The sequence below is a fragment of the Thalassophryne amazonica genome, chromosome 1 (assembly GCF_902500255.1).
Source record: "Thalassophryne amazonica chromosome 1, fThaAma1.1, whole genome shotgun sequence".
In the NCBI taxonomy this organism is placed as follows: Eukaryota; Metazoa; Chordata; class Actinopteri; order Batrachoidiformes; family Batrachoididae; genus Thalassophryne; species Thalassophryne amazonica.
This window is the reverse complement of record NC_047103.1, coordinates 91880654-91898575: the sequence shown is the minus strand read 5'-3', so window position 1 is coordinate 91898575 and position 17922 is coordinate 91880654. Positions and strand designations below refer to the sequence as shown.

Sequence of the window (17922 nt, the reverse complement as noted above, 5' to 3'; positions counted from 1 at the left end):
TGTGCTCTGACATGCACTGTCAAATATGGGCCCTCATTGCTTGCATAAAAAGGGGCTTAAAATGGGAATGACTTATTTTATCATATGTTTTCTTACCAAGGCAGCCTTATTGGAAGTCACAACAGAGATGCAAATCTGTGTGGACAAACTGAAAGTTTTCATGTCTCATATAAACTCAAGATGTGACTGATTAACAGATTGTGTGTATTAATACTTGAGTGTGGATAACAGTGAGCAAGCTAGGGACACACTGTGTTCTTTGCTCATGGATGCTTTATGTAAATGTATAACTGTACTATACCTGAACTAATTTGTTATAAAATGAGACAACAAGACAAACCGTACAACATTAAACAAAGCATTAACACGAAGCTTAAAAAAAAAAAACACTACAGAGTGAACAAACCTGAGTAAAGCCTTGAGCAGCCAGCTGTTGGTGGAGTTTGTTGAGAGCCAGCTTGCATGCCAGGATGCCGGTCTGTAGATTAACGGCAGTCATATCAAAGGTTTCAGCCTCAGTGTTCCAGCAGGTGTACTGATCATCCTCCCTCACCACAGATATCTGCGTGATGCACTGAAGGTAAATCCCAGAGCAACTGCCAAAACTATTTTGTTCAGTGCAGTGTTCTACTAGCATTACTGGATGGTCAGTCAATGTATTAATTCATAATGACCCCAATACATATACCCCAACATTCCTATACTGCGGTGGCCTCAAACAGGACCAAGAAAAGGGCAAAGAGAATACAGGATTTTATAGCGATTTATTCACTGATTTATCCCACTTTTGAAGACAGGGACATATTTTCAGTGAAATCACCTTCTGAGGTGGCTGCAATAACCAAAAGCCTGCAACCTCTCTGCCCTTTCAGGAACCAGTTTGAGGCCGCTACACAAATGCAACTGCGGTGCTAAAATTTGTATTTGAGCAAAACGTCCTAATATTTATGGAACAATTATCATCAGAGAAGCTCTTACTTAGGTTTTTGTGGACATTTCACAAAGACTCTATTGGATAACAGGTCAAATTTTCAGAGTCCGCAAACAGGTATTTACTTTCTGTCATGATCCATGCAGATGCTGCATTTGTGCAGGGTTTGTTTTGTTTTTCTCATGTATTTTGCTTCCTACATTTCTTATGCTCGGCACCCTCTCTTAGTGTTTCCTTATGGTACTCACATTTCTTACAGTTTTTGCAGTCTTCTGGTGTTCCTGATGATTGTGCACACTTCATTCTGTAAGCATTCATCCAGAGTCTTTTGTTTGTTTATCACCAGATGCTGTTTTGTTTACTTTCACTTTCATCTCCATGGTAAACCCATGCACATCAGCGCCAATCTTTCCAAGGCCATTGTGCAACCTCATGCAATTTGGAGGACTTGGGGATGGCTGGCAGGTTTATAGATTGTTTCCAGTGTTCCTCATCCTACTTCCTCATTGTTTCTTTGTTGCTCTCGCTCCTTATCTCTAGTGAGTATCTGATCCGACTGTGCACAACATTATCTTGCCTTTGCCAACCACCAAGAAAACCGGGCTGTTTTTGGATTATTGTTTCTGAGATTAACTATTAATCTCTGTCTGTACTTGGATTAACCCTTGCATCTGCCGTGAAGGACTGCTGCCTGAGTGCTTTGACCCTGTGTACTGACCCACTTTAAGTTTGCTAATCATTGTTGGACGCTGTTGTTGAGATTCTGAAAGTGCTCAACCTGCCCATGACCTGCTGTACATTCCTGTTATTCCTCAATCCATTTGTTAAATCAACTGACATTTACCAGCCGCAGTGTACAGTTTCTGCTGAGGGGTCTTATAGCACTGTTCCTGAAACTACAATGTGGCCGCGTCGGACATCGAGGTAACTGATGCTTTTCAGTCAATCACAATCTGGCAGGCATCAGTACAACAGGAAGGGACAGAAAATATCCAGAGCAATGAGGGTTCTGAGGACCACAATTGAGAAGTTGTGTTTACAGCCAAATATAATTCATTTTCTTTTACCTGATGAGGACGCAATTCATCATATCCCCTCGTACTGCCTGTAGCACAGCAGGACATTGAGACAAGAGCAGAAGCAGGCAGGTAGTCATACACGGAAACATTCTGAAAGAAAATGATAGGTTACGTTGAATTAATTCAAATTATTAGCACGATTATAAGGTCTCTATATTCAAGTAGAGAAATTTCTGTAAGTTTATACAAAATTGTCCAACTAATGAACAGCACAATTAATTCATGTCAAAAATAAATTAAATCAACTCTTTTCTTTGCAAATATTGATCAGATATCTGTAACCTGAGTCAACACACACCGTGTGGTTGAACACAATGTTTCACTGAGGTTGCTCACTAGCTTGTTGTGGTTTAAAAGCTTCCTGAATTTTATAGGGATATTTTGAAATCTAGAGGTGAAAACCACAAAGCAGGTAGCTCAGCGGGATAAGGCATTAGACTACCAATACAACAGAGGTTTGATTCCCTGTCATTAGACTACCAATACAACAGAGGTTTGATTCCCTGTCACTCTACTTGTGGCTTTGGACAAGACACTTCATCTGCATTGTAGCAGTCCACCCAGCTGTTAATGGGTATCAGCTGTAGCTGGCGAGGTAATTTGTGTCAGATTGACACCCCGTGCAGGGAGGGAGCTTGCAGACTCTCTTCCAGAATGCAGAGATAAGCACAGTCAACAATTCTCCTTGGGGTCTGTGTTGGACTTCCTCTCATCCCGTGGTGTCCAAAGACATTCCAGAAAGGGCCAAGAGAGTGTGGGCTTTCTTTGCAATCACGGAGTCCACCAGTCTGTTTCACTGACAAACTCATCCCATCCGCTAAAAGTGATGTCAGTCAGTGAAATCAGCTGGTTTAGGTCCTTGCTGGTTGCAGCATTGTTGGAAATTACACTTACAGGATAGGTGTTGTGTACTGCTATCAATGATTATGTTTGGTGCACTGTAAGGTTCACCAGGTAGGAGTTGGTACATGACCTCTGTTTTCTACAGGTTCATTGTAAGGCTAAAAGCCTCTGGTGCTTTAAAGAAACAGCTGGCAATTTGTGGAACAGCATCGTCTATGTGGCCTATCATGGCACAACCATCTGTGTATATGAGCTCCTGGTCCAACTGCTCAAGGGTCTTGGAAAGCAAGCGTTGTAAGTTAAAGAGGCTGCCATCTGTGTGGAAACAAATATAGATGCCATGAGCACTGTTTTCCTTGGCTTCAAGGAGCATCGAGCATCATACTAAAGAAGACAGAAAATAGTGTGGGTGTGAGTATGCATCCCTATTTGATGTCATTTGAGATAGGAAAGCTCTCTGAGATGGAGCCAGCTAACTCAGCTAACTGTTCTTGTTGAAGCTAAAGGATTGTTAGAAACTTGGGAGGGTAGCCGAGAGGCAAGCCAAGAGGATTTCGACAATCCCTCATGAGTGATAGTGTCAAAGATCTTTATTAAGTCTACAAAGGCATCAAAGAGACCCATATTCTACTCTTTGCACTTCTCTTGCAATTGTATAAACACAAAGACATTGTCTGCGATGCCTCGGAGTGACCCTGTTGAGACGGACTCAAGCCAAGATCTTTCTGGCAATCGAGAGAAACATGATTTGAACAGTAGTTTGTACACTCTGATTTCTGTCCCGCCCCTTATTCATGTACAGGGGGATGATGACGGAGTCCCTCAGGTCTTGAGGTATGATGCCACTCTCCCAGCAGGAAGCAAACATGCTTCCAAGCCTGCCATGTAGCAAGTCACCACCATTCTGGAAAGCCTCTGCTGGAACTCCATCACTGTCAGGCATGTTAATAGATTTCATCTGATTGATTGTCTTTTGGATTTTTGGAGATGTTAGGTAGGTAATCAAGGTCCAGCTTCGCTTCAACCTGAGGAATCAGCTTCAGTGACTAATCCAGCACAGAACACAAGACAAGAATAACTCCACAACTGCACCATAGTGCACTTGTTTCAAATGCAGATGGTTCCAGGTTCAAGGCCACCTCTGCCCACTGTCCATGTAGTGTGGAGCTGTGTCAGGAAAGGCATCCAGTGTAAAACTGAATTTGTACAAAAATCAACATGCAGAGCCACCTTGGATTTGCTGTGGCAACCCAGAGTGATACAAGGGAACAGCCAAAGGGACTTACAAATGTTATGTGATTTCTGTATTAATTTGAATACACTGTCCTAACTTTTTATATAATTCATATCTGTATGACATTAACCAGGTATGAACCGATAGCTAGCTGGCTGGCTGTATGAGAATTGGTATCAGCCATTACTAATTGTTTTAGTGAAAAGAGAAGCCAGAAGCAGTCTGCTGTATTTATTGTGGACGATTATGTACCTTGACTGGATCCTGGTTGTTGAGCAAGACATCCATTAACATGGTGTGAGTGACAGTTGGGAGTAGAGGCTGGATGCTGGGCTGAACAAAGCCACCCACTGGCTCATTCCCATACCAAGAGTGCCAAGTTCCATTGCTATGGTCGTTAATAACTGATAGAAAGAAAACAAGAAACAACTTAGGCATGAGCTACTGGTATCCCAATATGCCAAATCAAACTGGACTGACAATCAGGTTGTATTCTTTTTTTTTTTTTTCCAATATCTTTGAGAGTACTGTCAGAACCGGGATTCATCCGTGAAGAGAGCACCTCTCCAAGCGAATGTGAGCATTTGCCCACTCAAGTCGGTTACGTCTCAGACGATCTTGGAGGTGAACATGCTGGATGTGGAGGTCCTGGGCTGGTGTGGTTACATGTGGTCTGCGGTTGTGAGGCTGGTTGGATGTACTGCCAAATTCTCTGAAACACCTTTGGAGACGGCTCATGGTAGAGAAATGAATGTTCAATACATGAGCAACAGCTCTGGTTGACATTCCTGCTGTCAGCATGCCAATTGCACGCTCCCTCAAATCTTGCGACATCTGTGGCATTGTGCTGTGTGATAAAACTGCACCTTTCAGAGTGGCCTTTTATTGTGGGCAGTCTAAGGCACACCTGTGCACTAATCATGGTGTCTAATCAGCATCTTGATATGGCACACCTGTGAGGTGGGATGGATTATCTCAGCAAAGGAGAGAGTGCTCACTATCACAGATTTAGACTGGTTTGTGAACAATATTTGAGGGAAATGGTGATATTGTGTATGTGGAAAAAGTTTTAGATCTTTGAGTTCATCTCATACAAAATGGGAGCAAAACCAAAAGTGTTGCATTTATATTTTTGTTGAGTGTAATTTATAATAGATACACAATGACCGAGACGGCTTAGTGATTAGCATTGTTGCTTCACTGCAAGAAGGTCCTGGGATCGCATCCCACCAGGGCCTTTCTGTGTGGAGTTTGCATGTTCTCCCTGTGTTCATGTGGGTTCCCTCTGAGTGCTCCTGCTTCTTTCCACTTCCAAAGACATGTACATAGGTGAATTGGTGACTCTAAATTGACCATAGGTGTGTGTATGTGTGAATGTGCTTGTCTGTCTATAAGTGGCCCTATGATAGACTGGCATCCTGTCCAGGGATTACCCTGCCTTTTGCCCTATGACTGCTGGTATAGGCTCCAGCACCCCCATGACCCTTGACTGGAGTAACCAGGTGTAGAAAATGACTGACTGACACCATGGCCCATAAATTACTATTCAGCAAATTTCCATATATGTATCAAATAAATGTAAAACAATCCATGTTACTGATTTACAAGAAGTGATATTTAATCTTCTAATTTGATCATGCTAACATCTTATGCAGATGGTTATTTAAAATACAAGACATTGTTTTATGTTCACAGAGGAAGCTGTTTAGGGTTTGTCACATTGATGTGTTCTAATCAGAATCAGAGTTGAAATATGAGTTTAGGCTTGTCGTACAGAAAGTTACAGTGAGGAAAATAAGTATTTGAACACCCTGCGATTTTGCAAGTTCTCCCACTTAGAAATCATGGAGGGGTTTGAAATTTTCATCTTAGGTGCATGTCCACTGTGAGAGACATAATCTAAAAAAAAATCTGGAAATCACAATGTATGATTTTTTTTTTTTATAATATGTATGTTACTGCTGCAAATAAGTATTTGATCCCCTACCAACCAGCAAGAATTCTGGCTCACACAGAACTGTTACTTTTTCTTTAAGAAGCCCTCTTATTCTGCACTCTTTACCTGTATTAATTGCACCTGTTTGAACTTGTTACCTGTATAAAAGACACCTGTTCACACACTCAATCAATCACACTCCAACCTGTCCACGATAGCCAAGACCAAAGAGCTGTCTAAGGACACCAGGGACAAAATTGTAGACCTGCACAAGCCTGGAATGGACTACAGGACAGTAGGCAAACAGCTTGGTAGAAGACAACAACTGTTACGATTATTTATTAGAAAGTGGAAGAAACAAGATGACTGTCAATCTCCCTCAGTCTGGGATTCCATCCAAGATCTCACTTTGTGGGGTAAGGATGATTCTGAGAAAGCTCAGAACTACACAGGAGGACCTGGTCAATGACCTGAAGAGAGCTGGGACCACAGTCACAAAGATTACATTAGTAACACATGATGCTGTCATGGTTTAAAATCCTGCAGGGCAGCAAGGTCCCCCTGCTCAAGTCAGCACATGTCCAGGCCCATTTGAAGTTCATCAGTGACCATCTGGATGATCCAGAGGAGGCATGGGAGAAGGTCATGTGGTCAGATAAGACCAGAATAGAGCTTTTTGGAATCAACTCCACTTACCATGTTTAGAGGATGAGAACTACCCCAAGAAAACCATCCCAACCGTGAAGCATGGGGGTGGAAACATCATACTCTGGGGGTGCTCTTCTGCAAAGGGGACAGGACGACTGCACCGTATTGAAGGGAGGATGGATGGGGTCATGTATTGTGAGATTTTGGCAAACAACATCCTTCCCTCAGTAAGAGCATTGAAGATGGGTCATGGCTGGGTCTTCAGCATGACAATGACCCCAAACACACAGCCAGGGCAACTAAGGAGGGCCTCCGTAAGAAGCATTTCAAGGTCCTGGAGTGGCCTGGCCAGTCTCCAGACCTGAACTCAATAGAAAATCTTTGGAGGGAGCTGAAACTCCAAACCTGAAAGATTTGGAGAAGATCTGTGTGGAGGAGTGGACCAAAATCCCTGCTGCAGTGTGTGAAAACCTGGTGAAAAACTACAGGAAACATTTTACCTCTGTAATTGCAAACAAAGGCTACTGTACCAAATATTAACATTGATTTTCTCAGGAGTTCAAATACTTATTTGCAGCAGTAACATACAAATAATTTTTTTTTTTAAATCATACATTGTGATTTCTGGATATTTTTTTTTTTAATTATGTCTCTCACAGTGGACATGCACCTAAGATGAAAATTTCAGACCCCTCCATGATTTCTAAGTGGGAGAACTTGCAAAATCGCAGGGTGTTCAAATACTTATTTTCCTCACTGTATGTATCCAAAGTTAACCTTATAACTCCCACATAGTGACAGGAGCTTTTAGCCACATTGTAGTTAGTCATACCAAAGTCCATGAGAGTCTGTTATTCTATTATATCGATGGCTGACCGAGCAGCTACAATGTGGTTATTATTGGAACACCTGATAGATGTACACTGCAAAAAATGATATCTAAGAAAGTAAAAAAAAAAGACTGGTTTAAAGATCATTTGAATTTTAATAGTTTAGCATTAGCATTTCCTGCACTATATGTTTTTGAAATGTACAATTTATCTTTACATTGTAAATCTTATTGTGATATCTGTTTTGTAAATAATTGTGCAAAAAAATGCCGTAAGCATTTCCTGCATTTATGTAAATAGTCGTATTTAACTTTGTTTTTTTGCTACATTTGTACATGTTTTTGAAATTTAAAATTTATATTTATATTTTATGTTGTGAAAATGGTGCGTTAAACAAGTTTGTGGTTTTCATAGTCAAAAAACAAAACTTTTTTTCTATTTAGATTTTATGTTTGTGTGATTTTAGGTTCACTGTGTTAATACAGTAGGTCAGAATGAATGAGAAACTGTAAAGTCACACAGGTGAGGTTATGCTGAAAAAAATGACACCAAACAAGGCCAGGTAAACACTTTTTAAAGGTAAATTATAAAGGAAAAACCAAAAGTAGTCAAAAACAGTCAATTATACCCTGGGCAAAATATTGAGGGTGGTCTTGCGTGATGCGTCACAAAAAAGAAAACACTTAACGGTCTGCACAGTAAATTCATCCCAATGTGAGTGACAAGAGATGTAATTAATTCCTAAACATTTAATGAATCAAGAAAGTTTACATTTACACTTTGTCTCAGAGTACTAAAGTGTCTGATGACAGCTCTGTGTTGCTCACAAATTAAAGTTCCTGTACCGAACTCATACCGAACCATGATGTCTAAACACAAATATGAACCGAACTATGACTCCTGTGTACCGTGACACCCCTAATATATAGACTGGGGTTCAATTCCAGGTGTGTGTAACCCAGGTAACCTGTGTGTGTTGTTGGAGAAGACACGTCATCTGCATTGTCTCACTCCACCCAGCAGTAAATGGGTACCAGCCTCGGCAGGTAAGTAACCCGCAATGGACTGTAGTGAAAGTTGTGGACTCTCATTCACTTCATACTCGGTATCTGGGGATAAGTAGCAGCTTGATGGGCCTAAGGGCCTGGACAGGATTTATATATTTTGCTTCATAATGTAGGAATCATGTAGGAATAACAATGAATCAAAAATATTTTAAGCACTTTAAAATATTAACTGCAGTGATATGAAATATTTTATGGTTTTAAGAATCTAAATGCAGTTGACCATATTCCATTAATTTTGTGCAGGAAGAATACATATCAAGGAATTACAATTACAAATGCTTAAATGTTGTTCTCCAAACAAGAGTCTGCAAGTTTCACTTCTTACCTCTGATAAGTAAGGACATATCACCCACTCTTGTGGCAAAGACATTCTGCTGCTATTTGTTGTTAGCAAACACCACATGAAACTCTGCCCTAGAGCGTAAACCTGATCAGGCATGTACTGCAAAACACACACACACACACACCCAACAGAGTCAAACCAACACCATGCAGGCAACGAGTGCAGGTGGATGAGGGGGTGACATGTGAGTGCACAAGAGACACAGCGTGGGAAACAAGGTGATAGCGACACTGACAGAACAGTGACAACAAAAGCGAGGCTGAAGATGTAAGCCGGTCAATGTATGAAAAAAGTCAGCTGAATTCCAAAAAATTCTAACAAAATATTTTTCACTGGTTTCTGGTTCTACTGTATATATTGAGAGTGTGGAAGAAAGTCGACCAAGATCTGACTATGGACAGTTGTTAAAAAGAAGGTAAAATCCAAGATCAGATCAAATCAATTTTATTTATATAGCGCCAAATCACAAAAAACAGTCGCCCCAAGGCGCTTTATATTGTAAGGCAAAAGCCATACAATAATTACAGAAAAACCCCAATGGTCAAAACGACCCCCCTGTGAGCAAGCACTTGGCGACAGTGGGAAGGAAAACTCCCTTTTAACAGGAAGAAACCTCCAGCAGAACCAGGCTCAGGGAGGGGCAGTCTTCTGCTGGGACTGGTTGGGGCTGAGGGGAGAGAGTCAGGAAAAAGACATGCTGTGGAAGAGAGCAGAGATCAATCACTAATGATTAAATGCAGAGTGGTGCATACAGAGCAAAAAGAGGTGAATAAAAAGAAACACTCAGTGCATCATGGGAAACCCCCAGCAGCCTTAAGGGCCTTTCACACTGAATCCATCAGATCCGTCAAATGTCAGTCTAAAAAGCATTGTTTTCAATGAGACGCGTTGCGTTTCAGATGCGTCAGATGCGTCGCGTCAAAAGCCGAGCTAAACCGACGCATCTGACGGGAGCGCGCATTGCCGCTTGTCAGCAGGCTGACGGTGTTAAAGTTCAAGCCAATCCAACTTCCGACCTGCTGAGCTGTGACGTACCTTTGCGTTGTCCAATAGGAACTACGCGTCGGGCCAAAACACGGAAGACGGGTGGCAGAAACCGCATTGGCCGCCATCTTGGAAGGGGAAACCACTGATCTCTACAAAATGGATCGGTGGAAACCACTGATCCGTGCAAAACAGAAACGTGTCACAGGACTGCTCAATTATGGAGCAGTTTTCTGAAGAAAAATCCTTCGAAATCTTTTTTGTTGTTGTTACCTCATTATTTCTGATTACTGTTAAAAAAAAAGTTTAGAACACTTGTAATTAAAATAGCTAAATAAATCAAATGGTTCTTTAGAAACCTTTTGTCTGTAAATTAAAACCACCTGTTATTTCAGATTATTTCATTTCTTGCTTAACATAAGGAACCTCAGACATTTATTTTTAGACAAAATAACATGGAAATTTGTACATTTTTTAAAATTCTGGTAGATTATTTATATCTCATTTTAACCAGAAAAACAGACACTGTAAATAAATACTAATGTTTAAATAAATACTAATGTTTATTATAAATGCAACAGGAAATAATATATCAACTGCAGTGTGATTGTAAAGTAGGATTTCTGTGACAAACCTCATGATGATATATATATAGTCATTTCAACTTATAATTTCGCCAAAATATGTAATTGCCTTTAATGTTGCTATCAGGACAGCGTCATTTCTAAAATATGAATTTGAGCACAATAAGTGGAGAGCTTCTACCTGTGTAAATGTCTTTTGTCTTTGATTTTGTGGACATTTTTAATGATCCGTTCATTTATTGTTAAAATATAAAGTGAAACAGCTTTTTAAAAATGAATATAATAGTTGCTGTTCAAAGAGCCTTTTATTTAGAAGCAGGTGATGTTCTGCTGGATTCTCGGGACCAGATGAAGGTCTCTTCTGCAGGTTTGAACTCTGGTGGTGTTGCTGAAAAGCAGAGATGTTTTCTTTCGACTTGACTTCATGGTGTTCAGCTCATCAATGGAAGTTTGGTTGTCTGCACAGCAAATGTTCCTGATTGGGACAAATAAAAATATTTCTTTAAATATAAAGAAACACTAAACAGTTTATATATTCAATCAATCAATTCAATCAATTTTTTTTTTTTATATAGCGCCAAATCACAACAAACAGTTGCCCCAAGGCGCAAAATATTAAAAAAAGCAGAAAAACGGGGGAAAAAACAATGGAAAAAACGCCCAAAAAATAAGTTATTTAAAGTTGAGCTTTTGTGGTGTCTGAAAAAAGCTGTAGCTTTATTTGGTAAAAAATAAAAAGACTGAACCATTTAGAAATTAAAGTGTTCACTCAGCTCAACTGTGCTAAAAGGCTACGCTAACGTTAGCCGATCATTAAACCTTTAAAGCAGTTCAGTAAATGTCAACTTTTATTTTTACATTATTCTCACCTCGATAAAGCTGCAGAACTAAACTCCGTTGGGCAAACTGGGACTTCGCATATATCCAAAAAGTGGAAGATTTCGGACTGAGTGGGTCTGCTCCATCACCCCGGCTGCCTGCCTCGGTCTGCCCAGTGATGATGCACGAAGCCCGTCTTCTCCGTGCGGTTTGGCCCGCTGTCGCGGTTCGATCGTTGGTCCTCCTTGTCCATCCTCCTCCTCGGTCGACGTCACTCTGAAAAGTAGCTGAAAAAAAGCTTCTCCGAGCAGGATAATGGGATAATCGTTCTACTGCTGTTTGTTAAAGCTTTTTTTGTGGTTCAGGCGACCCATTCAAGATGGCGATCGCTTAACTTTTTCAGATTGTGAAAACAGCCAGAGTGTGACATGGCAATCTCCGCCCCCCACTTTTTTTTTTTTTTTTTTTTTTGCCGCTTCCAAAGCGAAGCGTCTGACGTCATCCGTCGAATCAGTCGGATGACGGATCGACGGATCCCGATGCTTTGATGCATTGGCCTGACGGATTCAGTGTGAAAGGCCCATAAGTCTATAGCAGCATAACTAAGGGATGGTTCAGGATCACTTGATTCAACCCTAACTATAAGCTTTAGCAAAAAGGAAAGTTTTAAGCTTAATCTTAAAAGTAGAGAGGGTGTCTGTCTCCCTGATCCGAATTGGGAGCTGGATCCACAGGAGAGGAGCCTGAAAGCTGAAGGCTCTGCCTCCCATTCTACTCTTACAAACCCTAGGAACTACAAGTAAGCCTGCAGTCTGAGAGCGAAGCACTCTATTGGGGTGATATGGTACTATGAGGTCCCTAAGATAAGATGGGACCTGATTATTCAAAACCTTATAAGTAAGAAGAAGAATTTTAAATTCTATTCTGGAATTAACAGGAAGCCAATGAAGAGAAGCCAATATGGCTGAAATATGCTCTCTCCTTCTAGTCCCTGTCAGTACTCTAGCTGCAGCATTTTGAATTAACTGAAGGCTTTTCAAGGAACTTTTAGGACAACCTAATAATAATGAATTACAATAGTCCAGCCTAGAAGAAATAAATGCATGAATTAGCTTTTCAGCATCACTCTGAGACAAGACCTTTATAATTTTAGAGATATTGCGCAAATGCAAAAAAGCAGTCATACATATTTGCTTAATATGCACATTGAAGGACATATCCTGATCAAAAATTACTCCAAGATTTCTCACAGTATTACTGGAGGTCAGGGTAATGCCATCCAGAGTAAGGATCTGGTTAGACACCATGTTTCTAAGATTTGTGGGGCCAAGTACAATAACTTCAGTTTTATCTGAATTTAAAAGCAGGAAATTAGAGGTCATCCATGTCTTTATGTCTGTAAGACATTCCTGCAGTTTAATTAATTGGTGTGTGTTCTCTGGCTTCATGGATAGATAAAGCTGGGTATCATCTGCGTAACAATGAAAATTTAAGCAATGCTTTCTAATAATACTGCCTAAGGGAAGCATGTATAAAGTGAATAAAATCGGTCCTAGTACAGAACCTTGTGGAACACCATAATCAACCTTAGTCCATGAAGAAGACTCCCCATTTACATGAACAAATTGTAATATATTAGATAAATATGATTCAAACCACTGCAGCGCAGTGCCTTTAATACCTATGGCATGCTCTAATCTCTGTAATAAAATTTTATGGTCAACAGTATCAAAAACTGCACTGAGGTCTAACAGGATGAGCACAGAGATGAGTCCACTGTCTGAGGCCATAAGAAGATCATTTGTAACCTTCACTAATGCTGTTTCTGTACTATGATGAATTCTGAAACCTGACTGAAACTCTTCAAATAGACCATTCCTCTGCAGATGATCAGTTAGCTGTTTTACCCTTTCAAGAATTTTTGAGAGAAAAGGAAGATTGGAGATTGGCCTATAATTAGCTAAGATAGCTGGGTCAAGTGATGGCTTTTTAAGTAATGGTTTAATTACTGCCACCTTAAAAGCCTGTGGTACATAGCCAACTAATAAAGATAGATTGATCATATTTAAGATCGAAGCATTAATTAACGGTAGGGCTTCCTTGAGCAGCCTGGTAGGAATGGGGTCTAATAGACATGTTGATGGTTTGGAGGAAGTGACTAATGAAAGTAACTCAGACAGAACAATCGGAGAGAAAGAGTCTAACCAAATACCAGCATTACTGAAAGCAGCCGAACATAAAGATATGTCTTTGGGATGGTTATGAATAATTTTTTCTCTAATAGTTAAAATTTTATTTGCAAAGAAAGTCATGAAGTCATTACTAGTTAAAGTTAAAGGAATACTCAGCTCAATAGAACTTTGACTCTTTGTCAGCCTGGCTACAGTGCTGAAAAGAAACCTGGGGTTGTTCTTATTTTCTTCAATTAGTGATGAATAGAAAGATGTCCTAGCTTTACGGAGGGCTTTTTTTATAGAGCAACAGACTTTTTCCAGGCTAAATGAAGATCTTCTAAAATAGTGAGACGCCATTCCCTCTCCAGCTTACGGGTTATCTGCTTTAAGCTGCAAGTTTGTGGGTTATACAACGGAGTCAGGCACTTGTGATTTAAGGCTCTCTTTTTCAGAGGAGCTACAGCATCCAAAGTGGTGCTCAATGAGGATGTAATGCTATTGACGAGATAATCTGTCTCACTCACAGAGTTTAGGTAGCTACTCTGCACTGTATTGGTACATGGCATTGAAGAACATAAAGAAGGAATCATATCCTTAAACCTAGTTACAGCGCGTTCAGAAAGACTTCTACTGTAATGAAACTTATTCCCCACTGCTGGGTAGTCCATTAAAGTAAATGTAAATGTTATTAAGAAATGATCATACAAAAAGGGGTTTTCAGGGCATACTGTTAAGTCTTCAATTTCTAAGCCATATGTCAGAACAAGATCTAAAGTGTGGCTAAGGTGATGGGTGGGCTCATTTACATTTTGAGTGAAGCCAGTAGAGTCTAATAATAGATTAAATGCAGTGTTGGGGCTGTCATTCTCAGCATCTATGTGGATCTTAAAATCACCCACTATAATTATCTTATCTGAGCTAAGCACTAAGTCAGACAAAAGGTCTGAAAAATCACAAAGAAACTCACAGTAACGACCAGGTGGACGATAGATAATAACAAATAAAACTGGTTTTTGAGACTTCCAATTTGGATGGACAAGACTAAGAGTCAAGCTTTCCAATGAATTAAAGCTCTGTCTGGGTCTTTGATTAATTAATAAGCTGGAGTGGAAGATTGCTGCTAATCCTCCTCCTCGACCCGTGCTTCGAGCATTCTGACAGTTAGTGTGACTCGGGGGTGTTGACTCATTTAAACTAACATATTCATCCTGCTGTAACCAGGTTTCTGTAAGGCAGAATAAATCAATATGTTGATCAATTATTATATCATTTACTAACAGGGACTTAGAAGAGAGAGACCTAATATTTATTAAACCACATTTAACTGTTTTAGTCTGTGGTGCAGTTGAAGGTGCTATATTATTTTTTTATTTTTGAATTTTATGCTTAAATAGATTTTTACTGGTTATTGGTGGTCTGGGAGCAGGCACCGTCTCTACGGGGATGGGGTATTGGGGGGATGGCAGGGGGAAAGAAGCTGCAGAGAGGTATGTAAGACTACAACTCTGCTTCCTGTTCCCAACCCTGGATAGTCATGATTTGGAGGGATTAATAAAATTGGCCAGACTTCTAGAGATGAGAGCTGCTCCAGACAAAGTGGGATGGATGCCGTCTCTCCTAACAAGACCAGGTTTTCCCCAGAAGCTTTGCCAATTATCTATGAAGCCCACCTCATTGGGGAGGGGCCCAGAGAAAACTACAGAGTCCGACATTGTTTTTGCACAGTTACACCAATTCAATATTAATTTTAGTGACCTCCGATTGGCGTAACCGGGTGTCATTACTGCTGACGTGAATTATAATCTTACCAAATTTACACTTAGCCTTAGCCAGCAGTTTCAAATTTCCTTCAATGTTGCCTGCTCTGGCCCCCGGAAGACATTTGACTATGGTTACTGGTGTTGCTAACTTCACATTTCTCAAAACAGAGTCGCCAATAACCAGAGTTTGTTCCTCGGCGGGTGTGTTGCCGAGAGTGGAAAACGGTGTTGTGAATGGGTTGGTGGTGTACAGGGGGCTTCTGTTTAGAACTACGCTTCTTCCTCACAGTCACCCAGCCGGCCTGCTTTCCTGGCTGCTCAGGATCTGCTGGGGGACAGCTAACGGCGGCTAAGCTATCTTGGTCCGCACCAACTACAGGGGCCTGGCTAGCTGTAGGATTTTCCAAGGTGCGGAGCCGAGTCTCCAATTTGCCCAGCCTGGCCTCCAAAGCTACGAACAAGCTACACTTATTACAAGTACCGTTACTGCTAAAGGAGGCCGAGGAATAACTAAACATTTCACACCCAGCGCAGAAAAGTGCAGGAGAGACAGGAGAAGCCGCCATGCTAAACCGGCTAAGAGCTAATAGCTGTGCTAAGCTAGCGGATTCCTAAAAACACACAAAGTGAATAATGTGAAAATAATTTCGAGGTGATTCTGTGTCAGCCATTCTGAAGATGGCTGACACTAGCCAGTAAGTAAGAAGAGTTGCAACAGATATTAATTATAAGAAGGTTTTACCGTCAATTGAGCAGCTTTAAGGTAGAATAGTTTGAGTAATAATAGGTATTTAAATCAAGAAGCCCGAAAATGCACATTATCCAAGATGGCTTCCAGAATGGCGGCAAATATACTGTAATTCAGATGAAAATAGGTTTGATTAATTTGATATAGATATACAGATAGAGATCAATGTTCCATGTCCCCGTTTGTCATCTAAAGACTTTGTTTATTTCAGTATCTACAGCAAGATATTTAATACAACTAAAAGAAATAGTACCAAGTTTATATATGTCATCAACAACGCTTGGTGGACTTAAAGTTTTTTTTCAAAAATTACAGCATTGTACCAAAAGCTTTCCATTTGCTTGTCTGGTGCCTAAAATTCTGGAACTTTTCATCTATTAAAGAAAAAACATTTAAACCTAGGCATAATTTGTAGGCAGATGTCTTTGTCATCACACCTTCAACTGGAAAAGATGGCAGCCCCCATGCGGTGATTGAAATATTTGATTTATGGCAAATAATAGTAGCAATTCAGGTAGATGCGTGAGTTTACAGCATAGTGCACAATAGATGATGTTAAGAGACTATCATGTTGAAATAATGTAAAATATTTTGTAAAACTCCCAACCACTCATTTTCCAGTGAAAGTGAAACAAATTGATTTTAATAAAAGAAATGTACCAGCAAAATATCTAACATGTTATATAGTAATAGCCTGTTGTATTTGCATAAGATATCCCACCTAGCAAAACAATTATAACAAGGAAATTTGGCTATTGTTAACTATTTGAAAATGATATATCTGCATCTACCAAGAACTCATATTTATATACGGTACATCTGGAAAGTATTCACAGCGCTTCACCTTTTCCACAATTTGTTATGTTACAGCCTTATTCCAAAATGGAGTAAATTCATTGTTGCCCTCAAAATTCTACTCACAACACCCCATAATGACAACATGAAAAAAGCTGTTTGGAAAATTTAGCAAATTTATTAAAAATAAAAAAGTAAGAAATCACATGTACACAAGTATTCACACTCTTTGCTCAATACTTTGTTGATTCACTTTGACTGCAATTACAGCCTGAAGTCTTCTTGAATATGATGCCACAAGCTTGGTGCACCTATTTTTGGGTAGTTTTGCCCATTACTTTTTGCAGCACCTCTCAAGCTCCATCAGATTGGATGGTCAGCATCGGTGCACAGCCATTTTCAGATCTCTGTAGTGATGTTCAATTGGATTCAGGTCTGGGCTCTGGCTGGGCTACTCAAGGACATTCACAGAGTTGTCCTGTAGCCACTCCTTTGATATCTTGGCTGCAGTGGTGGGCAGAGTTCTGCTAATCTGCTAGCTAGCAAAGCTAACTTTTTTGTTAGCTTTGCTTTTCAGCTAACTTCTAAAACCATCAGCAAACCAATTAGCTTCCAATAAATTTAGTTCTGATAACTTGTAGACCACTAATGGTTTTTTACATAGTAGGTAATGTGAAAAACATTTATAAACCCAGTTGGCTCCTGTCTGCTACATATTTTGGAGCAATGAGGCAGCTGAGAGTTGCTGTGCTCAACTCTACCCCAGCAGAAGGAACCTGACCGCCAGGCTGCCACAAAAAAAAAAAACAAAAGTCATTACCCGGGGTCAAAATGCATAGAACACTACCATCTACTGGCGCTGGTTATATCAGGATTGTCGACCTGAATCCCAATTTAACAGACTTTTCGGTTTTGCATTTTTTTAACAAATTAAAAAAGTGACATATTTTACAAAAGCACATTTATTTGTAAACACCAACACACACTTTACATTCACTTGTGTTGGTTTTACATAGAATGAATTCATCAACCAATCAGTATGAGCAGATGCTAAGTTTACCCATAATCCCTTTGGGTATCTGTGTGTTAATGTTAAAATCTTCAGAATTAGTGCATTATTTTAAAATTAACAGATATGTGTTATATT

General features: G+C 40.1%; 1 protein-coding gene across 2 annotated transcripts in view; it reads right to left on the bottom strand.

Moving 5' to 3' along the window:
• Positions 1–17922, bottom strand: part of LOC117512550 (glycogen debranching enzyme-like) — a 279336-nt gene that overhangs the window by 145205 nt on the left and 116209 nt on the right. For both annotated transcript variants that reach the window (XR_004561327.1, XM_034172666.1), the window contains exons 13-15: positions 4340–4491; positions 1999–2100; positions 407–562 (exon numbers count right to left, since the gene is read on the bottom strand). Coding sequence is in view for 1 of the 2 variants with exons in the window: in XM_034172666.1 (XP_034028557.1) it covers positions 407–562; positions 1999–2100; positions 4340–4491 (410 nt within the window). In the remaining variant the exon portion in view is untranslated. The remainder of the gene's footprint in view (positions 1–406; positions 563–1998; positions 2101–4339; positions 4492–17922) is intronic.